The 27,538-nt window shown below is 35.1% G+C and overlaps 4 protein-coding genes across 10 annotated transcripts; 1 reads left to right on the plus strand and 3 right to left on the minus strand.

Annotated features, from left to right (window-relative positions):
* Positions 1-358: 358 nt before the first annotated feature.
* Positions 359-9,058, minus strand: LOC145580145 (putative disease resistance protein RGA3). 7 transcript variants are annotated; one of them, XM_081637510.1, is made up of 7 exons: positions 8,227-9,058; positions 5,553-7,934; positions 4,615-4,688; positions 3,698-3,937; positions 2,053-2,126; positions 1,824-1,909; positions 359-1,700 (listed from the first exon to the last, which is right to left on the minus strand). In XM_081637510.1, the coding sequence occupies exons 1-2, from the start codon at positions 8,714-8,716 to the stop codon at positions 6,307-6,309; spliced, it is 2,118 nt and encodes a 705-aa protein (XP_081493636.1). In that variant the 5' UTR covers positions 8,717-9,058; the 3' UTR covers positions 359-1,700; positions 1,824-1,909; positions 2,053-2,126; positions 3,698-3,937; positions 4,615-4,688; positions 5,553-6,306. The 7 variants fall into 7 exon arrangements, with proteins under 7 accessions (XP_081493636.1, XP_081493632.1, XP_081493637.1 ...); XM_081637506.1 differs by having other exon boundaries at positions 1,824-1,915; XM_081637511.1 differs by having other exon boundaries at positions 359-1,505; positions 1,634-1,700; positions 1,824-1,915; positions 2,053-3,937.
* Positions 9,059-9,515: 457 nt separating this feature from the next.
* Positions 9,516-10,676, plus strand: LOC145577898 (uncharacterized). The gene is made up of 4 exons (XM_081635318.1): positions 9,516-9,633; positions 10,001-10,086; positions 10,192-10,345; positions 10,414-10,676. Exons 1-4 carry the CDS (start codon positions 9,516-9,518, stop codon positions 10,674-10,676), a joined length of 621 nt encoding a protein of 206 aa, XP_081491444.1.
* A 2,005-nt stretch (positions 10,677-12,681) lies between these two features.
* Positions 12,682-21,944, minus strand: LOC145579083 (alcohol dehydrogenase-like 6). Its single transcript, XM_081636361.1, has 10 exons — positions 21,752-21,944; positions 21,356-21,492; positions 17,934-17,977; positions 16,785-17,107; positions 16,073-16,155; positions 15,894-15,969; positions 15,746-15,807; positions 14,869-14,964; positions 14,616-14,777; positions 12,682-13,082 (listed from the first exon to the last, which is right to left on the minus strand). Exons 1-10 carry the CDS (start codon positions 21,804-21,806, stop codon positions 12,966-12,968), a joined length of 1,155 nt encoding a protein of 384 aa, XP_081492487.1. The 5' UTR covers positions 21,807-21,944; the 3' UTR covers positions 12,682-12,965.
* Positions 21,945-23,807: 1,863 nt separating this feature from the next.
* LOC145577899 (putative F-box/LRR-repeat/kelch-repeat protein At1g11620) lies at positions 23,808-24,923 on the minus strand. Its single transcript, XM_081635319.1, has one exon. It carries the CDS (start codon positions 24,921-24,923, stop codon positions 23,808-23,810), a length of 1,116 nt encoding a protein of 371 aa, XP_081491445.1.
* Positions 24,924-27,538: the final 2,615 nt, after the last annotated feature.

Consider the following 27,538-nt stretch of genomic DNA (forward strand, 5'->3'; position numbering starts at 1 on the left):
AAGTTAACATTATCCCCTTGAACCTTATGTATCAATTGAGTTATCTTTATGTTTAAAAAGTTCCATCATAAACACAGTAAGGATTGTTTAATTAGAGATTACGATCTAATGTAGGAAACGAAATAGATCTGTGATGTGCCTGATCTAAGGAAGACAGGGTAGGGGTTAGCTACCTTGGTAAAGCCAAAAGCGGCTCAGAATGTCGGAGGTTCCATTGTCGACTAAGTTTAGGTATTGGTCAAAACTCTCTAGTTAAAGAATTATTATTGCAAAGCATGGTGCGCTATTAAACTAAAAGGTTAATTTGTTTTGATATATAAGTAGTAGAGTTGTGATAACTAGTACCGTTAAAAGTCAGTAATCGAAAAATAAGTGATTATTACTCTTAATTATAAAACGCTATTACTAAGTGTTTCCTTTAGTAATACTATTAACAATATTATCAACAGTATAATATAGAGTGTCGGTAATATTATTGAAAGTTCCAGTAGTACTATAAAAGAGTCCCAGTAGTATTAATAAAAAAAAAAGGACCACTTGCAAGATATATTGCTATATCTCACAACACTCCGATTAGAACACCTCCAAACCTAACATCATCATAAATAACATTAATGTGAGACAATCCATATTCCTTCGCATTGATCGCCGTGACAACATTGGAAGCGTCTGATTCAACCCACAGCCTTTCATGCCCAAATCTCCTTGCTAGCTGAAGTGTGTACCGCACAACCATCGCTTCCACACACTCAGGAGTAGACGCAATAACAGTCTTGGTTGCAGCCAAAATGATTGTGCCATGGGAGTTCCTACAGACCACGCCAACACTCGTCATATCCGCAGCTGGGACATGAGCATCAACGTTGGCCTTGATACAGCCAACAGGTGGGCGCTTCCAAGAAGAGAATCTACTACCCACTGCAGCAGCAACACTCCTTTTAAACACCTTACTAGCATACAATTTAAACTCAACCACCATCTTACAATAGCCAGCAGCAAGCATAACAGATTTCGGTCTTTCCTTCTCATGGATAGCAAGGTTCTTGTAGCGCCAAGAAGCCCACATCAGAGCTGCCATCATACTCATAACATCAACATCACACTTCCTATAAATCTAGCCCCATAAATCCGAAAAAGGAGTCACCAGGAGCTCCTGTCAAATTATCCTCAAGCACACTCGCATTCCAAATTTCCTGAGCTGCAGTACATTCGAATAGAGAATGCAAAATAGTTTCTCTCTCACACCCGCAAATTTGACAAGAGTCATCATCCATGATATGCCTGTTCACTAATCTGCCCTTGACAACCAGATTTCCTTTAATAGCGCTCCATAGAAATTGTTGGAGCTTAGGAGGCCCACGCACCTTCTAAATCGACTGCCACACCCCCATATCAGTTGCGGGTGTTAAGCCCTCAACCCCCCTTCTTTAGCGAGCCAATAACCAGACTTAACTGAATACACTCCATTTTTGTTTGACATCCAGTAATGAATATCAACACCACCTCTGTATATCGCCTTTTTTGTGTCAGCATCAAAAAGAAACTCCAACTTAGTCGTATCCCTCTGACCCTCTCCATTATGTTTTTTCTAAAGTGGAAATTATAGTTACAATCATAGAAAAAACCAACTCACCCATCATGCCAAACCTCAGGCTGCAAGCGCGCCATAACCTCGAGAAATACAAAAATTACACATTTAGCTGCAACAACAAGCATTTAGTTAATTATAGTAAGCAACAATTGTCAAACTAAGAATGTCACCAAACCTGAAAGAACCAAATAGGGTTTTCAACTGTGAAAATTAAACCATCAGTTCAACATACCTCCATTTAACTGGGAAATTCAGAAAATGGAAGACTTGTTGAGTGCTCAATCCATACTCAGGAACTTTGAACAAAGATCTAGTCAACTGTACCTACATAACACACAATATCAATGACCCATAAAAAGTGTATAAATATAATTTCCCTGAATAAGAAAAAATTAACTACACTTGAAATAGAAAATAAGACAGATTAAACTACAAAACAATGAAAAGGATATGTTCGTTACCCTTCAAAAGACAGAAAATTTCCCTGGACAACTGACCGAGCTCTGGCAATAAGTGTAGAAACACATTAAAAAACCTGAAAAGTTGGAAGTTCGGTTTACCCTTCAATAACCATAAATACATAACAATCACAATGTGAAGCTTGGTTCACAGTAACCATAAAAATGGGAGTATCATGCATGCCACATAAATGGATTAGTTTCTAAATCTATTGAAATGTTGATAGAACTAGGATGGCCAATGGCCCAACGCACGCAAAATCATAGCTAGCAATATACATGGAGTTAAGTATAAAACAAGGGACTTAATTCTTACAAAATATGGTGAAAGGGGACTCTATTTATTTTACAGAGGGAAAAGGAACTGGGCTAGAATGGGTTTAGGTTTTCAATGGGTTTTAATTAAAAGAGGGAAAGAATTGAGTTCCCTTGGTTAAACAATTGAGTCCCCTTCGTCAACTGAAAAGAGCCCCTTCCTCTTTTTGGAAAAAAAATAAGGCATAAAATTACAATAATTTGAATGTGAGTTAAGTATAAAGCAGGGGACTCAATTCTTGCAAAATGTGGGGAAAGAGGACTTTATTTATTTTACAAAGGAAAAAGGGATTAGGGTTAAATTTCTGGTGGTAGGGAGTATTTTCAGGGGACTTAATTAACCCAAGAAGAATTAAGTCCCTTGTAAAGAATTAAGTCCCCTCATTATTGCCTTGATTAAACCAGACAAATTCATCAATTCCTTCATTAATCATTCCTGCTCATTGTTTCAAAATTATAGCCAAAACATGTTCTTCATCTCTCTAGTTTGTAGCTTATTTGTCTTGCATTTGTAGCAAAACCACACATCACAATTTTAGTGAAGGCTTGCACAGCCCTAAAATTTTTTTTTTAAAAAAAAAAAAGTTGATTATTGATATGTCCTATGTATATTGCAACAGAAGCCATTAAGGAGAGTTTCTAAGACAGTCAAGCGTCTTTTTATGAGATTTCTAATATGCCCATACTATAAACAAGTGCATGGGTGTGATTATATTAGGTGGTAGGTGGGTTGACAATCCACATGAGTCAGAGTTAGCTTATGAGATAGTCAAGATTTTAAACAAAAATGTGGAGTTGGAAGATTGAATATGAAATGAAGATGATGAAGAAAATAAACATTCAAAGTATTGTTATTCTATGTCTTATTTTTGTTCCAAAAAGAGGAAGAGGCTGTTTTTTTATTGGTCTTAAATCAAAATATTTAAAAAAAAAAAAAACATAAGGAGTACTTTTTTTAGTTGACCAAAGGGACTCAATTGTTTAACCAAGGGAACTCAATTGTTTAATCAAGGGGACTCAATTCTTTCCCTTTTTTTAATTAAAACCCACCGAGAACCCAAATCCATTCTAGCCAAGCCTCTTTTCCCTCTTTAAGATAAATAAAGTCCCCTTTCCCCACATATTGTAAGAATTGAGTCCCTTGTTTTATACTTAACTCATATACATGAAGCTTTTTTTCACAAACGTGACCCTTTTTTTCCACAAAAGTGATCCTTCTTTTTTCACAAAAATGACTTTTTTTCACAAAAGTAATTAAATTACATATGCAAAACAGAGTATTAAAATCAACAAAAATAAACACAAAGTTAACAATAGTTATGAAAAATAGTACAATCACTCAAACAAATCAAAAGTCGCCGCCGGAACCACCGCTAGCGACGCCAATAGCGCTGAAACCATCGCCGATTCCACCATTTCCGACCATCTCACCGAGCAAAGCGACGACGATGACAACGACTCTTTCTTTGAGTTAGAGCTCACTTTACCTTCTTCCAACTTCAAATATTCTCTCTCCACTCCTTGCTCAAAAAATCATCAGAAAACTTCTACAATTGTGTAGATGAGAAGGAATCTGAGGCAAAGAATTGAGGGAAATAAAGATGAAAATGGAAGCATATGAAGAAGAGTGAGAAATTAAAGTAGAGTATGAGGAAGAGAGAGAAAAAAAATGTTTGTAACAAATTTCTTTTGCCAACTGGAAATCTGGAAGCACGTGTGAAAGAATTTGGTGGAGTATTATTTCCTATTCGTATTTGTTACCGCCGCGCCATACACTATATTTATGTACATCGGGTTTTTTAAAAAGTTTGTGAATCAACCTAACAATCACACTACTCCAACAAGTTCTGTAAAAAAATCCTTATTACTCATAAAATTTAAATCTAATTTATGACAATCATCAATTCTCAAATAAACAAATTTTTGGAAAAAAAAAACAGATAATTGAATTAATAAGAAAATCAATCAATTTATTCAACAATCCAATCCGATCAAATGAATAAGAAAAGATAAAATTAAAAACAATTTAACTAATCGATATGCTAAAAATTAAAACAAAAATAAAATTGCACGAGTATAATTAAGCGTCAACCTATATATCTGATCAATCCCAAGATAATACTTACGGAGTACCAATTATTATGCATTCTAAAAGGCTAGATAAAAAGTTAAAACTATAATCCAAAGTACAGTATATTTTAAATTTAAAAAAAATAAAAAAAAAAAAAAAAAAAAAAACTCATACGCTACCTCAATTGTCCATAGTTATTTTCTCCTTCTCTTCCAGAATACTGTGGTCCAATATTTGATCTGGAAAAACCACCCTGTAAAACGAGAGCAGATATAAGAGTCATAATATGATTCTGCGATATTTAATCCAAACAAAGGCTAATCAAATTTGATGAAATGAAATGCATGCAATAAAGGGGAATATTCAAAACCTGGAAATGGACTTATAGACGGATGTTTTTTTTTTTTTCGTTATTTAGAGAGCCACATAGACGGGTGAGAATTCAAAATCGGGAGGTAAATTCTAACCACTTAAATCACTCTCTCAATTATAGAAGGAAATTTGATAGCTAAAAAACAAAAATACTTTATGTTTTTTTTTTTTTTAGAAAGAAAATACTTCATGTTATAATTTGCATAAATGGTTCAAAAATGTAAAAAAATACAAAATAAAATAAAATAAGGAAGCTAGAGAGATGTTGTGGAGGAAAAAAGGTGAAAAAAATTTCATATACTTCCTCTATTTCTTAACATTTGCAAACAATTCCAATATACTATATCGATCGTTAATATCTTTAATTACCAATGTGTAAAAATTACAAAAATTTGATATTAGATTGAGACAAGTATAACTGTATCCTATATGACTATAATTTTTATAACTTATAAATCATTATAGTGAGATATGTAAATAGTGTAGAAGTCAAACTGTTGCAAGTAAAAAATGGAGGAAGTATATGTATAAATGTAAAATAAATGTGCACAACTTTTAAATTAATAGTGCAATTTTGTTTATTTATTTTATTTATTTATTTATTTTTATTTATTTTTATTTTCTTTTGTGATAAATGTGCATAATTTTACGCTAATGAAATTTGATCATTTTGTTGGATTAATTTACATGCTAAGATTTTTTCTCATTCTTAAAACATAAAAAGAGAACGTAATTGGAAACATACCCGATGAACCAATTTTCCAATGAGGACTCGTCTATGTAACGCCTGCTTTTGTCATAAAACCCATCAGGATTCACTCCAAATCTCCCCATGTCTCACCCAACATGATGACATCTCATGAAACCCATTAGGAAGATACTTTCTTGTCAAAAAAGAAGGAAGATACTTCAAACTGGGCAAGCTTAAGAGAGACAGCTCTCTGAGAGATGTCAATTTCCCCAACCAGTCGGGTATACTGTTCAAATTTGAGAATTTTTCGATTGCCAAACATTGGAGTGCCTTTAAATGTTGGAGCTGATCGGGAAGTTCATTCCTAGAACAATTATCACCTATCAATTTTAATTTTTCAAGAGATTTGCAAACTGGACTTTTTCTATCCAAGTCTGTAACTAGTTGTATTACATCAGTGCACAGTTCCCTTAAACAAGGAAGGCTGCCCAACCCTACTGGATTTTTGAAGTAGTAACAACCATCTATCACCATTATTTCTTCCAAAGATTCGCAACATCGAAACCCTTCCTCAGGTAATGCAATAATCAGCTTCTTGCAATGTTGTATTGTTAAGAAACGAAGACATCTCAAGTTCTCCAATTTCAGATTTCCCTCAGCTTCACACCCATAAATCTTCAGGGAGACGAGGTTGGGAAGTGAGGAACCTCCTTCAATTAGCCATTTTGGAAATCTAGTACCACAATAATTCAAGATCTCAAACATTTTCCAATTGGCATTAGGTTGCAGGGCTTCTAGAATTTCATTATCATTGGTTTCCTTTTTTTATCAAGTTAGGATCCCAATTGAAAACTAAACTGCTAAGATATGACTTGTTGTCTAGAAGTAGGCTGCGAGCTTCTTCTTCACCACTTAAATTATGTAAATTGTAGAGTTCCAATGTACCCCTAAGATTATTCAACGACCCTAGTTCACTTAATGTCCCACCCCATTTTTTTCCAAAATTGATAGACGGTAAAGTTTGTAAAGCAGTCAAATTACCCAACCCCAAAGGTACGCCAATGTCATTAACATAGAGGATGTGCCTTAAATTTACTAAATTACCTATTTCTTTTGGAAAAATACTCTTATTTGGGTCTGTTACTAATTGATTATGGCTATATATACATAGTGTTTGCAAATGGTAAAGTTTGGCAATGAAACCCAAACCGTAGCTAGCACTAATTCCAAAGTACCTCAAATGTGTTAACCTACCCAACAGCTCCCAATTAAAATCCTCACTCCAATTTTGTCCTATATCTAACACCCTTAAGTGGTTTAGGTTTGACAAAACATGTAAGCTAGGACATTCAAGTTTCTTATTGTACAGCAAACATGTTCTCAACTTTTTTGTAAATGATTTAAGAGTAAGCTCTTTGCTTTTAGAATGTTGAACTATCAAGTGTCGAACCTCATTTAACATTTCATCTTCATCTGAAAACCAGCACTCTCCCTTTGAAATAAAACGTGCAAGAGACAATACTAGATCATGCATCTTAAATGTCTTCACTTTGCCAAATTCATCCATCTTTGGCTCTTGGAAAAGGGAACTATTCAACAAATGCTCAATATATTCTTCACCTTTAGCCTCCATTTCAACATACGGGTGCAAGAAGCCTTGTGCCATCCACATGCATATCAACTTTTGCTTTTCAATGATATCATCTTCTTCGAAAATGGCACAATAAGCAAAGCATTTTTTCAAAGCCGTGCATGGTAAGTAGTCATAACTTAATCTCAAGGAAGGTAAAATGCCATTATTATCCTTATTCGTCCACAAATGACGACTTTTCTCAAACTCCTTCCATATCTCTATATCTTTATCCCTTAGCAAGTTTCCTAGTGCTTTTATGGCTAGAGGAACGCCTCCACAGTTCTTCATCATCCTCCTTGCAATCAACTCTTTCTCACTGCCAACTAGATTATCATCACCTAAACTCTCCATAAGAAGAAACCAACTGTCACATTCACTCATTCCCTGCAACATATAAATTGAGGGCTTCTTTTTAATGGTTATTTTATCTTCATTATCATAACAAATTGTTTCCATTTTTTCTACGGCAAATTTGTCACGTGAAGTCACTAATACAATAGTACCACGTGATCCATCAATTTCCTCTAGCGTAGATTTCAGGGAATCCCAATCAATTGTATCCCATACGTCATCCAATATGAGTAAATACCTCTTTTTCTTCAACTTTCCTCGAAGCCTTGATATCAGTGCCTGTCTATCTCTCATGTTTGAAGAATCTTTCAAAACTATCTCCACCATTCTATTTAAAACATCTAGCAGATCAAAACTAGAAGAGATGACAAGCCAAATAACCATGGAGTTGAAGAATTTTGTCACCTTATGTACCTTGGAAATGCTTTTACACAATATCGTCTTTCCCAAACCTACCATTGAAGTAAAAGAGCAAAAAAAGAAATCAAATTATATGAATATTTAGGGACACTATACTATGCATCCATCGAGTACATCATAGAATGAATTGATCGAGTGACAATATCAAGGTAATAATTTTAAAACTTATAAAATTGTAGTTCACGAGGCATATCATGCATCTACATTAGGTGAAAATAGTACAGTCATGACAAGAAAATGAATAAAATTCAGCAATTTTGTAACAACGAAAAATAAATGTATGTAGAAGTATGTACGTAGTAAAAGAGATGATATGTAGGGTACCTGCCATGCCCACAATGCCTATCACAGTGAGATTTGATAAGTTGTTGGTGTTGGAATCACATAATAACTTAACAAGGTGTGCTAAGTCCTCATCCCTTCCTATGAGTAACTTTTCATCCACATAGTGTCGCATGTTACAAAGCCTTGTCTCTTGATCTTCAACTTGATGAGAGTAATTACTGTTGTAAACCTCACCTGCAGCAACACCGATAGGTTTGATGCCAAGCTTCTTAGCATCACTGTAGATGTTGCTGATCAATTTTGTCAAGTCCCTTGCTTTGTGACCCATACGTAAGCTGTAAAAGGGCTTAGAGACTCCGCGTATAAACTTGTCCCTCTTTCGTATCCGGATTCTGGCCTCTAGAGCTTCATAGGACCATTCGTCCAACAAGTCGTCAGCATCGTAGGCAGCATCTTTGATTTTTTTGAGCCAATCATCCATCAGTGAATTGGTGATTGCCTGGGAATAAGCACCTTGTAACATCTCCATTAATTCACTGAGTTGTACTTGAAGCTCCTGTAACTCTTTCTTAAATCCCCAAGCTAGCTTGATTTCGGCGTTGATACGTGACAACACTATTCCAATCACTCCATGAGCTTCGCTTGCTAGAAGTCCACCTACCTACCGCATTTTCCACTATGGCGCTCATATTTCTCAACAAATTCAAACAAAGCAAATAGTGTATATATTTTTACTGCAAAAAATATTGAATTGAGGTGGAAAGCACTCTGAATTTTTTCAAGCACAATAGTAAAGCGATCGACCAATAAATATAAGAGAAATAAAGACTTATCCTTGTTCAAGATAGACAACTAAGACTTATCGATCTTGTATTCTCACCTTGTATTCTTATGTACTTATCTTTAATTGATCAAAGTATGTATGTGGTATATATGTCTATAAGAAGACTTATCAAAGTACTATGTAGGGCTTCTTCCCATGTGCTAAAAGGACGTACTGCTCACAATGTTTGTAACCCATTGAATTTTCTACGCTTACCAGATTCTTGATATCAATAATCTTGGCCTCCTATTCTATTAGTAAAATGTTTTACTTTTTCATTATTACGGCATTGTTTAGTTCACCTTATTTTATTAAACTGGAATTATTTTTACCAACATTCAACTATTTTTTGTTGAGAAAAAGCAGCCCGAAGAAGTGGATTGCGCCTAGCAGCGAGGTGATCAAAATAAACTGTGATGCCTCTATTTATGTGGAAGGCTGGGTTGGGCTCGAGGCAGTGGCAAGGGATGACAAGGGGACTGTTCTGTTTGCTGGTTGTAGGCACATGCGTAGAAGATGGCCTCTTGTGCTTGCTGAGGGGATGGCGGTGCGATTTGCTGTGACTTTGAGGCGTATATATGGATTGAAGTACCTAGTTGTGGAATCAGACTATCATTCTCTAGGTATAAATCATTATTAAGCAATAAATGGGTGCTTGAAAAGGGGTGTAAGTGGGTGATCGGAGATGGCAAGCAAAGCAGTGAACATCTGCAGCGATCCATGGTTAAATATACCCCTTCATTCCGTGTGATTTCGAGAAAAAACGAGGGTAGCAACTGTGAGCTGGTAGCTGACCTGATGGATGATAATGGTTGCGGTTGAAATGTAGTGACTGTGAAGGAAAATTTTCTGCCTTTTGAAGCAGAGGAAATTTTAATTATGCCTCTAGCTTCAACTCGCTTGGATGACTCTTATAAATAATATATGGAGTTATGAAAAATCAAGAGAGTACTCAGTCAAATCTGGCTATCATATTATTGCTTTTCTTAGGAGTATGCATGGAAGATGGCAGGAGTGGTTCTTCTACCCCAGCATCTTTATGGGAGAAAATTTGGAAATTAGCAGTCCCTCCGAAGGTGCGTATTTTTATTTGGAGACTCTGTTCGGGGGACTTGCCCACAAGTTTGGGGTTGCACAGACGAATAGAGAGCATCTCACCAATATGTACTCGTTGTCACAAGTTTGAGAAGTCTGAATTGCATGCAATCTGGGGATGTGATTTTGTTTCTGAGGTATGGGAGAGCTCTGAGCTACTAATTGGGTGTCCTCTGGTTAATAATGTAGTAGACTGGGTTGATTGGGTTGTTTCAAAATTGGGGGAAAAAGAGAGAGCTCGTGTGTTAATGATAGCATGGGAGTTGTGGAATAAGGGGCTTGCCAAAGACACCCTGCTGAAATTGTAGCTGCTGCGATTTCATTGCTTCAAGCATATGAAGATGTGGAAGTCGCTGCTCTGGTGCCTCGAAGAATTGGTGTGCAGAAACGTGATCAAACACTGTGGCGGCCTCCTGCAGTGAGGGTCATGAAATTAAACACGGACGGTGCTTGCTTTAATGAGAAGGGTGTGGGATTGGGTGCTATTTTAAGGAACCATGAAGGGGACGTTGTTCGTGCTGCTTTCCTACAAACTCGGTGCCAGTGGGAGGCAGGCATAGTTGAAGCTTAAGCACTAGTTTTGGGGCTGAAGTAAGCTGTTTAATTCACTGCTCGTAAAGTTGTAGTGGAGAGTGATTGTTTGCATCTAGTCAACTTGATTAAATGACAAGGCAACGGATGGATCACTGCTGGGGATGATTGTCAAAGAGATTAGTTCTATTTCTTCATCTTCTTCTTCCTTTTTTTTTTTTTTTTTGACTATATTGTATTTAAGCATGTGTTTAGAGAAGCTAACTGTGTAGCTCACGCTTTGGCGCATCTAAACCCACTCGAGTATGATGTGTGTCATAAATGGCACACATTTGACGAGCATTTAGGTCATTTCTATTCTCTTTTCATAGCTTTCATGCTTAATAAGTGCTTAGTTTTATGCTTTGTTGCTTAGTTTTACCTTTCTTCTCTTATTTTGTAGTTTTTGTGCTTTTCGTTGGTTTTCTAGTCTTTTCTTCTTTATTTGCTCTATTTTCGTGGTTGTAGGTATTGGACGAGGTTCGGGTCGTGATTTTGGTGATCCATTATGGTGGAAGAGGCTTTAGGATCAAGTTCATGGAGTTTGGGAAGCTCAAGATGCAAAGAAGTGGAAGTTCCAAGTCTTGGTTCTTCTCTTGTGCTCCTTTCAAAGGAAGTGTGTGCCCTCAATATTAAGCCTTAGCTACTGCCTACCTTGTCCTCCATCACCATCATAAATCATGTGTGCACCCCTTGAGCTTGAAGAGTTGAAGATTCGAAGAAACCCAGCTGAGTGCGGCCGCACGCGCAGAATGTGCGGGCGCACACGAGGGATGTGCGTCCGCACACCATGGTTGTACGGGCGCACATCCCCTGTTGTGTGGCCGCACCAACGTGGGTCTTTTCCGATCGGATTTCGACGATTTTCTCTCTCTTCTTATACCTATTTGAACCCAATTTTTGGAAGAAGTTTTCATAATAGAATTGGATCATATTCTTAGCTTAGTTGAGAGCTTCTCTCTCTAGATTTTAGGGGTTAGTTTTAGGAGTAGATTTTAGAGAGAGAAAGTGAAGAATTTCAATGTTGATTGAGAGATTGAAGATCCAATGGTGACAATTGTATTGGAGATCTACTCTATTATCAATGAGCATTTCTAAACTCTATCTCATTTATTGTTTTGTTTAGTATTCATGTTTAGATTGTTGATTTTGATTGGATTTTGATGATTTGATGATTGATGTTTGATTAGAGTAATTGTTCTTCTTTGATTGTTGATTACTTTAGTTGTTTGTTGAATTGATGATGTTTCTAGAGTAGTTGTTTGGTTAGGGATTTGGTGAAGCTTGTATTATGTAATGGATTGATGTAGATTGGGGATTTTGATGGAGTTGATGATGTGATTAAATTGGTTAATTGATTATGTGCATGTGTGTGTTTGATTTAGGCTTGATCACCCTAGTTATTCACACTAGATTGCATTGTAAGTTCACATTGATACGGACCATTGATTTGTGGCTTGCATTTACACGATTGAGGTGTCTTGTGATGTTTCCTAGCTAGAGTTTATCGTAGTTGACGCTAGTTAGACCTCTAGGAGAATAGCTTGATATGCTCTTTTGGTTGCATAATTGATTTTCCTTCACATTGCTTGACTTAGTCAACTTCCTAAACCAATTTGCATTGTTCATTGCTAATATAAGTGAATCCTAATCCCTAGCATTTTATTTGTTTGATTTCTTTGTCTTAGTAGTTGTTAGTGTCCCCTTTTACCCTTAGTCTTCGACCTAGCTTAGGCACATAATTGGAAGCACTTAGACATTACCGTTCCTTTGGGTTCGACCCTTGACTTACCTCTATACTTGTATTTAGGTTTGTTAAGTGTTTATAAATTTTGTTTGGCTTAGGAGGATTAGTCCAACGACCTAATTTTCCCACGTCAGAGTACACTACGAGAGTGTGGGTAGGGGGCTGTCCAAGTGTGGTGAAGGAGATGGTTGTTTATGAATTTTGTCTGATCAATAATACTACGTAACAATTAGCGGAAAATTCCGTTTCCTTCAAAAAACAAAAAAAAAAGGAATGCAAGAAATTGTAACTTCCAAACTAATGGGGATCAACCCCTTCATAGATCATTATACAAAGAAGAAAATTTAAATTAACATTGAGAATGTCATCAAAGAAGCATTACAAGTAGTTAGAACAACTCACATAATCCAAAAAAGAATTCCAAGAGATAGTCATGAAGAGGAAAATTATCATAGCTAGTTTACCCTCGTATATACTTCATTTCAATCATATACACTCTAAAACAATTGTATCATAGTTTATCCTCGTCATACCTGTTAAAATCTATTTTGGCATGTGAATTACACAACGTAGACAATTTCCATCAATCATAAGATTGAAAGCTTTGTTGATGTCCTCAAATTGAAGATTATGAGTGATAAACTGATCAACCAGGATTTCCTGTGGGAAAATTGTTAATGAATTATACCAATATAGTGGAACCAAGAATGATTTCATAACAAGAAGGATTTTAATTACTTATAGCAGCAAGGTACAATGAATTCTCTCCAAATTACGGGAAAATGCAAAAGAAGTCACCTAAAGGTGATCATGTTATGATGTTCTTACTCTAATCAAGTCCATATACAAGTTAAACCAGCATTCTGGTAAAAGGAAAACCATGTAACTGTGAAAAAAGCAAGGATGCAGTGATATACAGATGCAGTATCATGTTCAGTCAGCAATTCGCTGAATGACTTGAGAAGATAAATTATTTGTAATTTTTAAACTATTTGTATTCTTAAACTATTTGTAATTTTTCTAGCCTACCTTTGCTGAGAAAGCCAGTAAAGGGTGCACCCAGGTACACAATGTACCACTCATTGAAATAGTCATTTAAAGACACCTAAAATTTAATTCTTATCAGCACCTTATTCTTCAAAAAATAAAAATTATATTAATTAAGATTGATGGTTTTTTTCCAGGGTTTTGGGAATCCATCATATATATACTACGGATCTTTGTTAGTATTTGTCATTGGTATCTCAAATTGATTAGCATTACTATTAGTCTTACAACTTGATAAATTGTTAAATTAGTTCTTGCTAATAGGGTTGAGAATTGAATGATCAATTTTTAGAGGTTTGTCTACAAATAGCAATTCTAATTATATTAGCAATATTACTACATATCTTGAGATGAGAACGTCAACACCTCCCATTGACTTACTATTGCTTTAGATAATTGACTAATTGATTTGTTTATAGTATTTGATAGATTATGAATTATAAACAAGGTGAACCAAAATCCTAAGCCTTTTTATCATTCATACAGTTTTTTAGTTAAACCCTTCAATCCCAAAAGCAGGACGTTATTAAATTTTACATAACTTGAAAGCCAAATTTCAAATAAGCATCTTCCTATGGTTCTACTCAACTTTCCCTACTACATTGATTGGAGAGTTTATATAAATTCTTTTTGAAAGGTTGTAAGCAACCTATCAACCAACCATCAATAAGGTGTTTGGTTAACATAGCTGAGAAAAGGTAAAGAAGTGTTCTACAAATTCCATACTGTATGGTACTTTATTAGTTCACTCTCATCACCATCCAACTCAAAGGAAAATCGCATGTCTACTGTCTAAGGGTATGTTCTCATTTACTGAACTGAGCTGAGCTGAGCTAAACTGAACTGAACTGAAATTAAGCTGAAGAGAACAGATTACTCATCTCATACTTGTTCACAGTCTTTGGTATCATTCCAGTTATTTTGTGATATTACTCTTTTGTCTCAGTTTTTTTTTTTTTTTTTTTTTTTTTTTTTCCCAATGAGATGGACATAGCATATTTTGTTTAGTCAATCTTTTTACTGACTTTAAAACAAAAACTAATGTGGAACAAGCTTGTGATTACAAGTCTAACCACTAGTTAGGTCATAATAGCAAGCCAAAGTAGCAAATAATAAGAAGAGTATAGCAGATGATTTAGTTCACACCTTCCTGATGTACATGTCCACCAACTTAGGAATATCTGACTTGGGTTTCCACCCTCCAATTAGCGTCCCTTTCAGTGTTCTCCCAGAAAGAAGCAAACCATAATGAGCTTTCACTTCAGGATCCACTTTTGGTACACCAAGAGTAACAGTCAAACCCCATCCCTGGAAGATAAACAAATTACGCAGATTTAAACGTTAAATGCAAATTAGTACGAGTTCTTTAAAATGCATAAGAATAACATGAGGGAATTACATCACAGCATGAGAGCAAAGCAGTTGTTACAGTTCCAGTATCACCCACACACTCAAAGGCATAATCAGCTCCTCCACTCGTCATACGCTTAATGACCTGCAAAAGAACAGATTGTGCAACAGAATTCTTGAGATATTATTGTGAGCTCGTGCAAATTAAAGGCATTCATTGTCTCAGGAAGTAAATTTATGATGGCATTTTATTGATAGACAGAATTCTGCACCACAAGCAGCCAAAACAAGAGAGGGGGGGGGGGTGTTCTTATCATCCAGCAATCACTATTTTCTTATGTTGACAAATTTATGCACATGTAACTGAATAAAGTAATGATGGCTCCATAAGTTTGAAATGAAGCAAAGATTGATGTTATTTATTTCAATGATTACGGTACGTCGGCACCCATACATGAGCCCTGTCATAAAATTTTTAATTGTTATTAAGGTAATTTTTGCTGGACAGAAGTTGGAAGATGGCTCGAGATTGCATGCAAGACTTATAATTTGTGAACAGCAAGGAGTTGGATTTGCAGACTATATCAAGGTTCCTCTCTGCATAGAAGAGTCCTGTTTTCAACCACTTAAAGTGTATAACAAAGCATCTGGTAGGATAAAACATGAAGCTGTTGCTAATCTTTGTAGTGAAATTAAAAAGAGACCAAAGGCAAACTCCAGCAAACCTAACCTAAGAAAGCCAATGGATGAGATGAGTGGTATAATAGTATGTAATTGTTCTCTTTCTATTGTGTTTCGGTTTTATTAGAAACTGTAAGAAATTGAGAAAACAACCTATGAAACAGAACTTGACAACAAAACAAGCTTGTTAGAGGCTTTGGGATGGTGTGTAGTTTGGCATGCACTATGAGAAAGCTAATCATTACCTGATGTATGGGTTCTTCATGATCTGCTGGGTTGACAACATCCGTTATTCCAAATAATCTTGCTGCATAGGAACCACCAACAGTAGTCAAATTTTCTGATCTTAACTGACAAGAAAAATGGAGAGTTTAACAGACAGCTTCTTGGAACCTTTCTCAAATTTATCAGGGTTTGTGTCAACACCAATTATTTGAGAAGCTCCCCTGAGTTTGGCCCCCAGAGCTACCTGAAGCGTGGTAGAAATTAGACACTTACAAGTGATAAGACCTTTAAACCCATAAAAGCATCTCTTTGTGTAATATACAGGAAGAGAAAGTTGCCCTACTTACAGAGAGACCAACAGTTCCAAGGCCAAATATCACTACAGTTGATTGTTTTGATATATCAGCAACCTTCCAAGCAGCACCTAGACCTAAATACTCGAGCATTCAAGACTTGTTAGAAAAGCTTGAATGCATTAAAGATAAACTTAACTGAAGAATGAAAAGCAGGACATCTATTCAGTTTTCTGTCCACTAGTTACCTAGAAAAATGAGAAAAAAAAAAGTTGAAGTTAAAATGTACACAAAAACCCAGACTCCAATTGACTCCTTTAAAAATTTTGTCCATAATAGCAGATTCAGTAGTTTATATTTTTTGCATTTATTGATCGGAAAACTAGATCAGATTGAACCAGTTATAAAGAAAAATGTTCAAGGATTAAAAGTTATGCTCCCGTCCCTTAATAATCTTCACATCTTGGATTGGCACAAAGGTTAAGAATTATGTTAAATGGGTGAAGATAAGAAATAAAAAGTCATTTTTGGTAGAGTGAGGAAAGGAGATAGAAATTGAGTCGATAGAGAAAGCAAGTATGAAAGTGTGAAGTCATTAAGTATGAGAAATGGAGGGAGTAGAACTACTTAATTAGCCATCCATGAGAGCTTTGGAGTTGTGAGATTTTGTTAAGGACGGCAATAATGTCAAAAAACCATATATAAGGAAGACTAATGAATAATAGACAGAAATTGATAAACAAGTCATTCCATGATTGCTACTTACCTGCAGCTACACCACAACTGAAAAGACATAGTTTTTCCAGAGGAACATCAGGTCTCACTTTAACAGCACAACCAGAATGAACAACAGTGTACTCACTAAAACTTGAGACAGCACAGTAGTGAAACACGGGCTCTCCTCTGATTGAAAAACGTGTCTTCTGATCACTGTGCATGACACCTTTCCTTTCCAGACCTAGAACTTGGCACATATTGCTTTGGGGAGATAAGCAATGTCTGCATGTCATACACTCTCCGGTGAATAATGTAAGCACATGATCACCCTCTTGGAATTCTGTGACCCCCTGCCCTACACTCTCAACAATCCTGCATAGTTTATACATTAACTTATTTAAAAGCTGCTTGATATCATAAACAGAACTGCCAAAATAATCATCAATTTTGACATTTTTGTATTACAACTATACTCATAAGTCATAACATAGTCACTCCAGATTAACATATTTCCTCCATGCAGATAACAATGTGACACTGCTCAAACCCCTCAAAATTAAGAATTCACAATGATTCATCAAACTGCTCTTTGTGAAGTTTCATTTCCACCCGCTCTCCAACTTCTAAATTTAAACAGTGGAGTATTGGATCATAAACTATTTATTTTAGAGACTGCAACAACCTTCTTAAACAACCCCAAATAATAAAAAAGTCTATAGAATCATATTAAGGTAGTAAGAATTATGCAATGAAAACAAGGACAGCAAGTTGGATAGCTTCCAGGATCTGAAGTTCTTGGTTAGATGCTTAGACCTGGGTGATCAGGGTAGTCAAACTGGCAGACAAGTTAAATGCACCACTATTTTTTTTCCAAGTTTGAATTTCAGAGTATTGGACTAATGGATAATGAAGCACGTATGATATAATTTACTGGTAGTGGTGAAATAACTCTGAACTACATGAATCAAATAGTTCAACACTTTAGGTACAGCCTTCCTTTACTTTTCTGTATTTGTGCAGCCGGGTAATGCAACAAAAAAGGATATGGCAAAAGGTAAGTGATTGAGGCCATGAAAGACCAGCCCAATACAAATGTTACCAGAAAGATAAACTAGCTCACAAAATTTGGGTTTTAAGACTTTTTAATAGTGCTAGTCAATGCTCATGCACCATTACAATGATAATCACAAGTACTTACCCTGATGCTTCATGGCCAAAGATCCGAGGAAAGATTGGAATAGCCTGCAGGGACAATAAGTTTCCATCAACTCTTATTCTTTTTGTTATCTTGTAGAAGAACTGACACTGCCCTAGCTATATACGAAGTATATTTTTCCTGAAGATTGAAATTTGAACGCTGTTGATCAATTATTATTCTTAAATTCAGCAGAAAGAAGACATGCTAGGATACGATACCAACAAAAAGGAACTAATTGTACTGTACATGCTACATTTTACAGGACACACAATAACTTACACCAGATCAACTATGGAACCACAGATTACCTTTGCAAAAAGAAATATGTTATTGCTACTCTATCCAAAAAAGTTCAAGTCGTTAATAACATCTGAAATTATTTCATTTTTTTATGTATATGCTCCTCCATCTCTATTGCCTTACACTTTTTTTTGGGGGGGAGGGGAGGGGGGACTATCTTCACAACTCCTACATTAAATACAGTGATCAATCATACAAAGAGGCCAAACTCATCTTCCTTGACCTTCAGTTGATGAATTCACCCTGCAGATTAAACAATAACCTTGTGGTCAAGACTACACCAAAAAAGGGACCAATTATTGAGGATTGAGGATACACTCTTTCCAGTACCAAGTATCACTTACTATATATTTGTTAATAACGGCATCTAATAGGTTTAGGAGATATACAAGCCTTACACGGAACAACAAAGGCAAAAGCACATCGTTGACCCTATTAACAGCCTTCACAAGCATCTAGATGGTACAGCCTCAAGGACAGTCTGAATTATTTTTCTCTTTCTGTTTGTTCGGAAGTAATGCAGTAGGCTCACCTCACCTAGCAGATGAGAAAGAAACCCGTCATATGTGCCCACTGAATCTTGATCCTTGGAAAGGAGGTGGAGATCAGAGCTGACCAACAACTGTTCTGCTTCTAAAGGACTGTTTGACGATTAAGTTATGTGTCATAGCAACATGCATCTCATCCCACATGTTTTGTATAACAATGAGGTGAGACATTGAGTGAATGTATCCTTGTTCCGGATTGTATATATCCCATCTAGCTTTATCTAAGTGCTTCCTATATTAATTACTCTTGTATGTCTCTGCTATGAAATATGATTCAGTCCAGGCAAGAAGGGGGGGGGGAGGGGATAAGGCAAGGAATATGAATAACATAAGATCAACAAATAGTACAGGGAAGTATGTTTCAGAAACATAAAAGTTAATCTTCAGCAATAGAAGAGACCTAGGGTACTGCTATAGGCCTATATCAGGGGTTTTTGTCTAACTCTAAGACCTTGTACCCTGCCAGGTCTCCAATAGCTGTATTGAGTATTGACCGATCCTTTGATGAGTACAAATTCTAATCACATAAAATGAACTTGACATCAAAGCCTTGTGTGACTAGAAGAGATTCGAAGTAACTAAGGCCATAAAGGCAACAATGAGCTCTTATGACTGTTAGATAATTACTCCTTTCTGTTCTGGACCATACTATATGGCTATAATATACAATTTTACACTGCATCCTTACCTCCTTGACTTTCCATAGAATCATCTTTTAAGACTACAATCATTGAATTTGGGATCAATGGGAGAAATAGAGAAAATCGTAAGCTCATAAAATGGTACTTCTGAGCACATGGCTGCATTATTACAATTATACCCATACTAGTATGTCTATCATGACCACTCACTTTTATTTGAGCCTCAGCCTCAACTATCAGACATTAGAAAGGAATTTGGATAAATGTAGTCATCCATGTACAAAACATTATTTTTACTCACTTTGCCTGACATTTTCACCATTTGATCAGGTAAGATCGCATTCAGGAATAATTGAGTTTTCTCTAAGGCAACTTTCCCTTTTATTTTGAACCCAAGTCAAGTGTGTGCTTAGAGCGATGACCCTAACTCAGGTGTAAGGCTACTACCCCTCAAAAAGCGGGCTTTTTACATCCGTATATCGTCCTAACTTAATGCATAAATCCAACTAAAACTTACTATCACCATACTCCTTTGGTTTCTTTTTTATTAATCCAATTTGGAATCGAATCTTGAGGGATTCCTATTCAGGAATAATTTTAGTTAAACAATTTTCATATAGTATTAAGGGTCTACTTGGATCGGCGTTAATATATTAATAGGGTAATACAAATTCAAACTAAAGAAAATGAATGAACATATAAAGAGTTGCAAGGAAGAATGAGAAAATGATTGTGTAATTGTAAGGGGATTATAGAGAACTATAACCCTCAATGTGGGGTAATAGTAATCCTAGGGTGAGGTGGGTATATTTTACCCTCATTATGAAGATACTAATTTCTCCATCCCTCTCTTTAACTCTTTATCTCATGTCAACACTACATTATATCATTTCTGTATCTCCTTTAACATCACCACTATACTAGTACCTTGCCCGATCATGCTCTGACATGTATTCTCAAGAAAACAAATATTTTAATTTTTGTATTCCTAAATTTATATCACGTTATTTGTAAGGGAAAAAGGGAAAGATTTTTTTTTTTTTTTTTTTGAATGTAACACTTGTATTTTTAGGATAACTTTGGTGATTAGTTTAGTATATAGTATAAATAGATATCGACCATATCGTAGTTTGAATTTTATTACTCTCTGAATACATTTACCCTTAAACAAAGCATGGACTAAAACATAATTATTTGTGATCTTGTTAGAATCGTACCAATCTTGTTAGAATCGTACCGATTTTTAATTTCCAAATATGTAATGTTTATAATCTTATGTAATACGAAGCTTGAGACTTGAGATCGAGTATGAAAAAAAAAAAAAAAAAACAAACAAACAAACAAATATAGAGGAAGTACTATTTTTTTAGTTCAAAATTACAACACTATGTTTATTGCTTGGTTTCAATTGTAACAACTACTATTGTATACATTTTCACAATTAACCTCCAATCCCATTTGTTTTTCCTTGAAAAATGTGTTTTATTAAGGCTTGAACCAAAGTTTTGTACTACGTACTCCCTCCGTCTTCGAAAGAATGACCCATTTGGCCTAATTTTAGTCCCAAAAAGAATGACCCATTAGCATTAAAATACCCACCAATTTGCAACATTATTTGTGCAAAATTAGCTTTCCTATATAAAATTTTGTTTTTCCATATACTTTTATTATTCTCTCTCTACTTTTTTGTAATGTAAATTTATCTTTCCAATATACTTTTACTTCCTTTTTTTTTTTTATCTTTATTAATACCCGCAAAATCAACCCAAATGAATCGTTCTTTCGGGGGACGGAGGGAGTACAATATAAATGAATTGTGGAATTTTGTGTTTTTCACTTTAACGAATGTATGCAAAAAATGAAACAATTTTTTTTTTTTTTAAATGGAACGCAAACAAATAGGGACCGAGGGAGTAATCGAAAGCGAATTTACCTCCGATTGCCAAGCGTTGACATCGCTTCGACAAAGAGAAGTGCAGACGACTTTGATCCGGATTTCATTGGGTTGTGGCGGACTCACCTCCACCTCCTCTATCACCAACTCTTTCCCTGGTCCCCACGCCACCGCCGCTGCACACCCCAAACCCGACCCGATCCAACAACGCAAAGCAAAATTTCAAAAGTCAGCAAGTAATATTTAAAATTAACAGCTAAGTTCAAAGGAATGGACGAAAAATGCAGCTATTTTTTTTAGCCAGTTGATGGTGTAATTACCAATTAATTATAACAAAGTACCAAAAACAAAGTTAATTATACTGTATACCATAATTTAGAAAAAAAATGTGAAAACTCAGAAGTAATTTATAAATAAAGATTTGGCAGTGTGTACCTTTGCAGGTAATAACCTGAGATGATGGATTGATGATTTTAGTAGAAGATGACATAATGTAGATAAATTAAAGTGATAATTAATTGAAGAATTTGATTTGGTTGCAGAACGTTGAACTGTAGAAGAAATGTGGGTAGGTGAATATGAGATTTGTGATTGCGTTTTTTGTATAGAGTCAATGGAGTTATGGGGCAACAGAAAAGCATTGACACTGGTGGTTTAAAAGTTAGGTAGACAGAAAATCCAAAGTTTATTTCTTGATAGGGGTAAAATCGTAATTTTAAAATATGTTACTTTAAGAAATATTTAGTTGTTTATTTTTACATCATCTCTCAATATTCCTTTTAGTAAAGCAAATTAATATACACCGTCTCCTGCCTATTTTCAAATAGAATTTGTTATATACATTCGGGTATGCCGTACATTCGGGTAATTTGCTTATTAATTCTTCTTTATTTATTTAGTGAGCAAGAAAAAAAAAAAAATTGTTCATTCATTAAATGAGTAAATTAACCGAGTGTACGGTACACCCGGATGTACAGAACAGGAGAAACGAAGGAAGGATTTGAGATAGTAGAAGATCAAACACCCCAAAGGTCAGCAAAGAAGTAGGAAGAAATCAACGAAAGCCAGCATGCTGTTGGCATTACTCGTCGATAACAAATAAGTAAGATTAGTTGGACAATTTCAAGCAATGATTGATGAGTACAAACTGTTTGATTTTGCTGGGAACAAACAACTAAAGCACGACTACTATTTTATTAGTTTGGACTGATTTTATTAAGCAGGGGGATTGAAAAGTATGGGTATGATGGGAGCGAGGTTTGACACAAAGAATCAGATCCTAGAAGAACTACTATAACACAGACTATCATACTAACACATTGTTCTTAAAAGAAAAAAAAAAATTGCATAACTTTTCTTAATAAAGCAGGAATCAGAAAAACAATGTCATATCTGCTAGCTTAACTAAAACTTTCTGTGAACTTAAACAAGTAGTCAGAAACAGCAAAATGTACTATGTACTGCCTTATTTCAATAGAAAATATTTCTAGACTAGTGTATTATTGTCAGGTTGTCACAAATTATGCACCTGGGTTTACCATATAAGATAACTAAATGATAGATGTCGTAGGCGTCTCGTGTGAGTAAGATATGTACGTAGCCACTGCCCACTGGCCTGTTCTAATAATACTGCTAATACTTACAGCATTCTAACTGCATCAGACGAGTATCAGTTACTCAGTCATCAAATAAGGATGACCAATTGAACGAAATAAAACAAATATGGTACTACAGTATATGACCTGTTAATTCATCAGTTTGGACATTGATTTGAATATTGTGCAGATTGTGAAGTATTGGTAAGACGAAAGGTACTGGCCGACACAAAGCACCAGATTCTAGAAGAACTACTATTAAAACACAGATACTAAACATATATATTCAATACTTTCAATCCAAGTATGAATGAAAGTTTGCATAACATTTCGTAAATAATGGTGGAATCAAGATACAAATCTCATGTCTGCTAGCTTAATGTATACATTCTGTGACACTCTTATTGCAAATACCATTGCAAGCTAGGCAAAGGGTGCCTATACCACCTCCATCAACTACAAATTTTAACAGCTGCTATTAAACATGAATGCGAAAACGAAGATTATAGGTATTTGCGATGTATCCATATGAAATCGTAGCAAAAGAAACCAAGTTCATACATCTACAATAAAGCACCAAACAGTTCCTTTAATGAATCCAATATCACGCTAAAGAAAAAGGCTAAATTGTTTCTGCATGCTGTTTACATAATGAATCTAGAAAAAAAAAAAAAAACGAACCATCAAAATCACTAACACAATGAAACTCTTATGCAAGTCTCTAATACGACATTCCGAGGAATGGAAGCAGTACAACAATTGTCCTAATGTCACAACAAAAGAAATTAAAAAATGTTCTGAGAAATATTTATTACAGTACTCTCTAATTGGTTTATTCTAAAATTTTTAAGTGGTTAACAACTTGTAAGTTGATAGAAGCCATGCTTATGTACCTGTTAATCACCTTTGGGTCTCTTTAGAGGATTCACTAAGCTCTCGACATAAGTATCTGCATAACATATTTGATTACCAACAGTCCTTACACAAATTTCTCTCTGCTGGCTAGTAATGTTATAAGACATCAGTTTCATTTCAGAAAAAACCAAAGTTAGACCGAAAATTTTACCAGAGTCTTCATCACAAGTAACCCTTCCAATATCGTTCTGTTGAAAGAAGTTATATGCATCTAAACTCGATTTTTTGCTATCGTACAGATACCACCGCTTTTTGGGCACGCGCTCTCCAACATCCTCTCTCAAAATCCATATATTGCTACTCTCAGCAGAAATACCAAATACTGCTAAAGATTTGCCTAAAACAAACAGAAACTTTATCATTCGCCTCTCAGGCAATTCAACACATCGAAATTCCTCCCTCCGAAAATCTAAGGAAAGAACATGGGTGTATTCGAACTCGCCATCTTTTCGAGCTCCATCGCTCATCATCCAATGCGCAGCCCCTTGACAGAAATGATGCTGAAATTGCATACTACTAAACGGAATTGCATCATTCATCTCAACAGTCTTGGTCTTCCAACAATTATTTTTACGTGAATAAACCACGATCTCTGACGATAATTTCCTTATTCTAAATCCAATCACCTTGTAATCTTCAGTAGAAGGATCAAACCCCAGAACAAATTTGTTGATGAGGCGGTCGAGCATCGGACAAGGAGGAAGTATCAAAGTTTTTGTAACATATGGGTTACATATCCTCAACAATGGATACTGTGTTTGTGTATCAATATCAACATATTCTTGGAACAAAAACAAACCATTCAAGATATCCCAAACCCTGCAATCTCCATGTACAGTAGTAATTTGGGCAATTTCTTCAAATGTGGGCTTAACAACTCTGATTACTAGTTTAGACCTTTCATTGCGTCCAGTTCTTTCAACTAGTAGTAACCGATTCTTGTAAGAATTGTCGTTGAAATGTTGAAAGTGTTCTGTAATGAAAGCAGGGGAATCGATTATTGTACGCCAAGATTTGCAGACGTCTCGTAATCGTAGTAGTGTTTTCACCGGCAGCTTCTGAAATACCACCTTCCATAAGTCTGGATATAACTTCATGTCTTCCGGCCACGCGTCGCCGTGTCGAGTTTTCATTTTCTGGGTTTGCATTATAAGGAGGGAGTTGGAAGAAAAGGGTCGTTGTGAAGAGAAAGAAAATGAGCGATTGCTTGAGTTGTGGAGTGTTTGGGGTAATCTAATTAAGAAATAAGAAATTTATGTAAATGAGTAGGTGACTTTCTGACTTGTGGGGTTTTTATAAGAGAAGCTCCAAATGTTAAGGGGCGGGAAAACTAACTACCAACTAACTGATACAACAAAATCGACTTAAGTTTTTCCAAAAATGAAAAAAAAAAAAAAAAAAAAAAAAAAAAAAAAAAAAGCACAATAAAGGAAAAAAAAAAGTTGGACCAACTAAATCTTAGGGCTTGTATGTTTTCCGTTAATTGGGTTCAATTTTTTAGGCCCAATGTATTGGTCTTCCCTCCGTAATTTTACGCATATTCTTAGATGCACTCTTGTGCATCTAACTGCACCACCCATCAAATACCCCATTTTATACACCAAACGCATATATATAGAACTGTTAAAAACTGACCCGAACTGGTGAATGTGAACCGTTTTGAACTGTTCCGAAAAGGAACTGAACCGCTAAGAACCTGTTATTTTAAAACCTTAAACCGACCCGACCCAATTTTTTAAAATCTAAAACTGAACCGATCCGAATGTTTGAGAACCGTACCTGCTATCAAGCCGAACTGATACAACCCGAAACCGAGAACAACCTGAACCGAGTACTTCCGAACCCAATAGCAACCCGACCCATTGTAAACCGAAACCGTTTAAACCCAACAAATACCTGATAAACCCAAATCGTTTACAACCTGTAATTGGTTAGGATTGAACCGTTTATAAACCGTAATAAGTTATGACCGAACCATTTACAACTCATAAGTCCGTAACTCGTTATGACCGTAGAGTTTTTTTTCTTTTTTTTGGGTATATTTTATCAATAATAAAACAAAAGGGTTTAATTTGAATTACAAAGTATTTATATTGAAAAGGTTTGGAATTTTGATGTCATTGAAACTCTTATGCTAAAATATTATCGTCCTCTAACAAGTAATGGCTTATGGAACACTATATTGTATTAAAAAAATTAAAAATCTAAATCAAAAGCTAACTCTAGATTTGTTATTATTATTTGATCCTTAAAATCATTATACAAAAAAGGGACATAAAGTTAAACAACTAATTAATACTTCGTATGATCTACTGGAATAACTAATAAAAGAATATTGAGGATATACAAGACGATATACGTTAACGAAACCCATTTAAAACTGGCGAAACCAGTTGTCAAATCGACCGAGTTCAACTTGAACCGATTACAACCCGAATCGATTACAATCCGACCCGATTAGAACCCAATATGTGTTGACCCAAAACCCACTTTAAACTGACAAACCCCGTTTTTAAACTGACCGAATTTAACTCGAACCGATTATGACCCGAACCAATTATAACCCGACCCGATTAGAATCCGACCCGAAAAGAAACTGTAATAAAAATAAACCAAACCAAACTGACCCATTAATAATTCTAACCCGTTAAAAACTGACCTGTTATAAACCGAAAACCGATAAACCGAACCCAAAACTGAACCGAAAACTCGATTGACACCCCTGCATATATATACTATGTACTACTATACTTTGGAGTATTGGTATATATTACTTCATCTCCTCCCTTCAATCTTCTTCCTATTTTATTTCTTTCCTTATTTCTTAATTTTCACATAAATTTTTCTCTTTTTTTCAAATTCTTTACTGAATTCTTAATTTTTGTTGAAATTTTCTCTCTCCACTATATTTGACAATATCTTCTTGTATTAAAATTTTCTCTCTCCTCCATTTTTTATATTTTCGTTGATTCGTGATGGATTTAATTGGAATCTTCAAGAGATTGTTGATAGAACTTAGTTTATGTTATTGATTTGTAACTTAGTTTAATTGGTTATATTTTCTAAATTTGTGATTGATATACAATTTTTGGGTATTTGTCAATTTGTAATAGGTGATGAACACTAGTTGATTGTACTAGTTTTTCTCTTCACTTTTCTTTCCTATAATAATTTTAATCAATATTTTTTTATCAAAGTTTCGATCATAATTTTCATCAAAATTTGATTCACCTCTGTTTTTCCTCTTTCGTTCTTCATTTTCTCTCTCCTCTGCTTTCTTTTTTTTCTCTTCTGTTTCACTTTCTCGATTGATTTTATTGCTTACTATGGAATAAGTTTTTATTCCAAGATGTGTTTTGTTTTGTTGATTGTAATTAGATTTTTTTTTAGGTTATATTCAATTGTAATTGTATTTAGTTTAATTTATATCACTTTGATTTATGTATGAATTTTGATTTTTTTTTTGGTGATTTTGTAATGAATTTTGATCAATTTGATTAGGTTTGTGAACATGTATTCATATGAATTGAATTTACGACCTTTAATTATGATCATAAGAAAATTGAAGAAATAAAAAATAAAGTGATTATGAAAAATACGCATTATAAGTATTGAAAATATGAACATATGCATTTTAGAAAATGAACATACGCATTCAAAATATGAACATATGCATTGGTTCATTTTTGAATGCGTATGAACATAATTAAGC

The sequence above is a fragment of the Chenopodium album genome, chromosome 14, assembly GCF_948465745.1.
Source record: "Chenopodium album chromosome 14, dcCheAlbu1.1, whole genome shotgun sequence".
Lineage (NCBI taxonomy): Eukaryota > Viridiplantae > Streptophyta > Magnoliopsida > Caryophyllales > Amaranthaceae > Chenopodium > Chenopodium album.

Bases quoted from the DNA above. Each gene is read 5' to 3' on its own strand.
- LOC145580145 (XM_081637507.1), bottom strand. From the start codon at position 8,716: ATGGAGATGTTACAAGGTGCTTATTCCCAGGCAATCACCAATTCACTG. The intron at 7,935-8,226 runs GTACCCTACATA...CTTCAATGGTAG, and splicing joins AGGCATTGTGGGCATGGCAG to GTTTGGGAAAGACGATATTG.
- LOC145577898 (XM_081635318.1), top strand. From the start codon at position 9,516: ATGCGTAGAAGATGGCCTCTTGTGCTTGCTGAGGGGATGGCGGTGCGA. The intron at 9,634-10,000 runs GTATAAATCATT...TGCTTTTCTTAG, and splicing joins ATCAGACTATCATTCTCTAG to GAGTATGCATGGAAGATGGC. The intron at 10,087-10,191 runs GTGCGTATTTTT...CGTTGTCACAAG, and splicing joins AATTAGCAGTCCCTCCGAAG to TTTGAGAAGTCTGAATTGCA.
- LOC145579083 (XM_081636361.1), bottom strand. From the start codon at position 21,806: ATGTCATCTTCTACTAAAATCATCAATCCATCATCTCAGGTTATTACC. The intron at 17,108-17,933 runs GTAAGTACTTGT...TAAACTATGCAG, and splicing joins TTTGGCCATGAAGCATCAGG to GATTGTTGAGAGTGTAGGGC. The intron at 13,083-14,615 runs GTGTGAACTAAA...ATTTTCCCACAG, and splicing joins TGGACATGTACATCAGGAAG to GAAATCCTGGTTGATCAGTT.
- LOC145577899 (XM_081635319.1), bottom strand. From the start codon at position 24,923: ATGAAGTTATATCCAGACTTATGGAAGGTGGTATTTCAGAAGCTGCCG.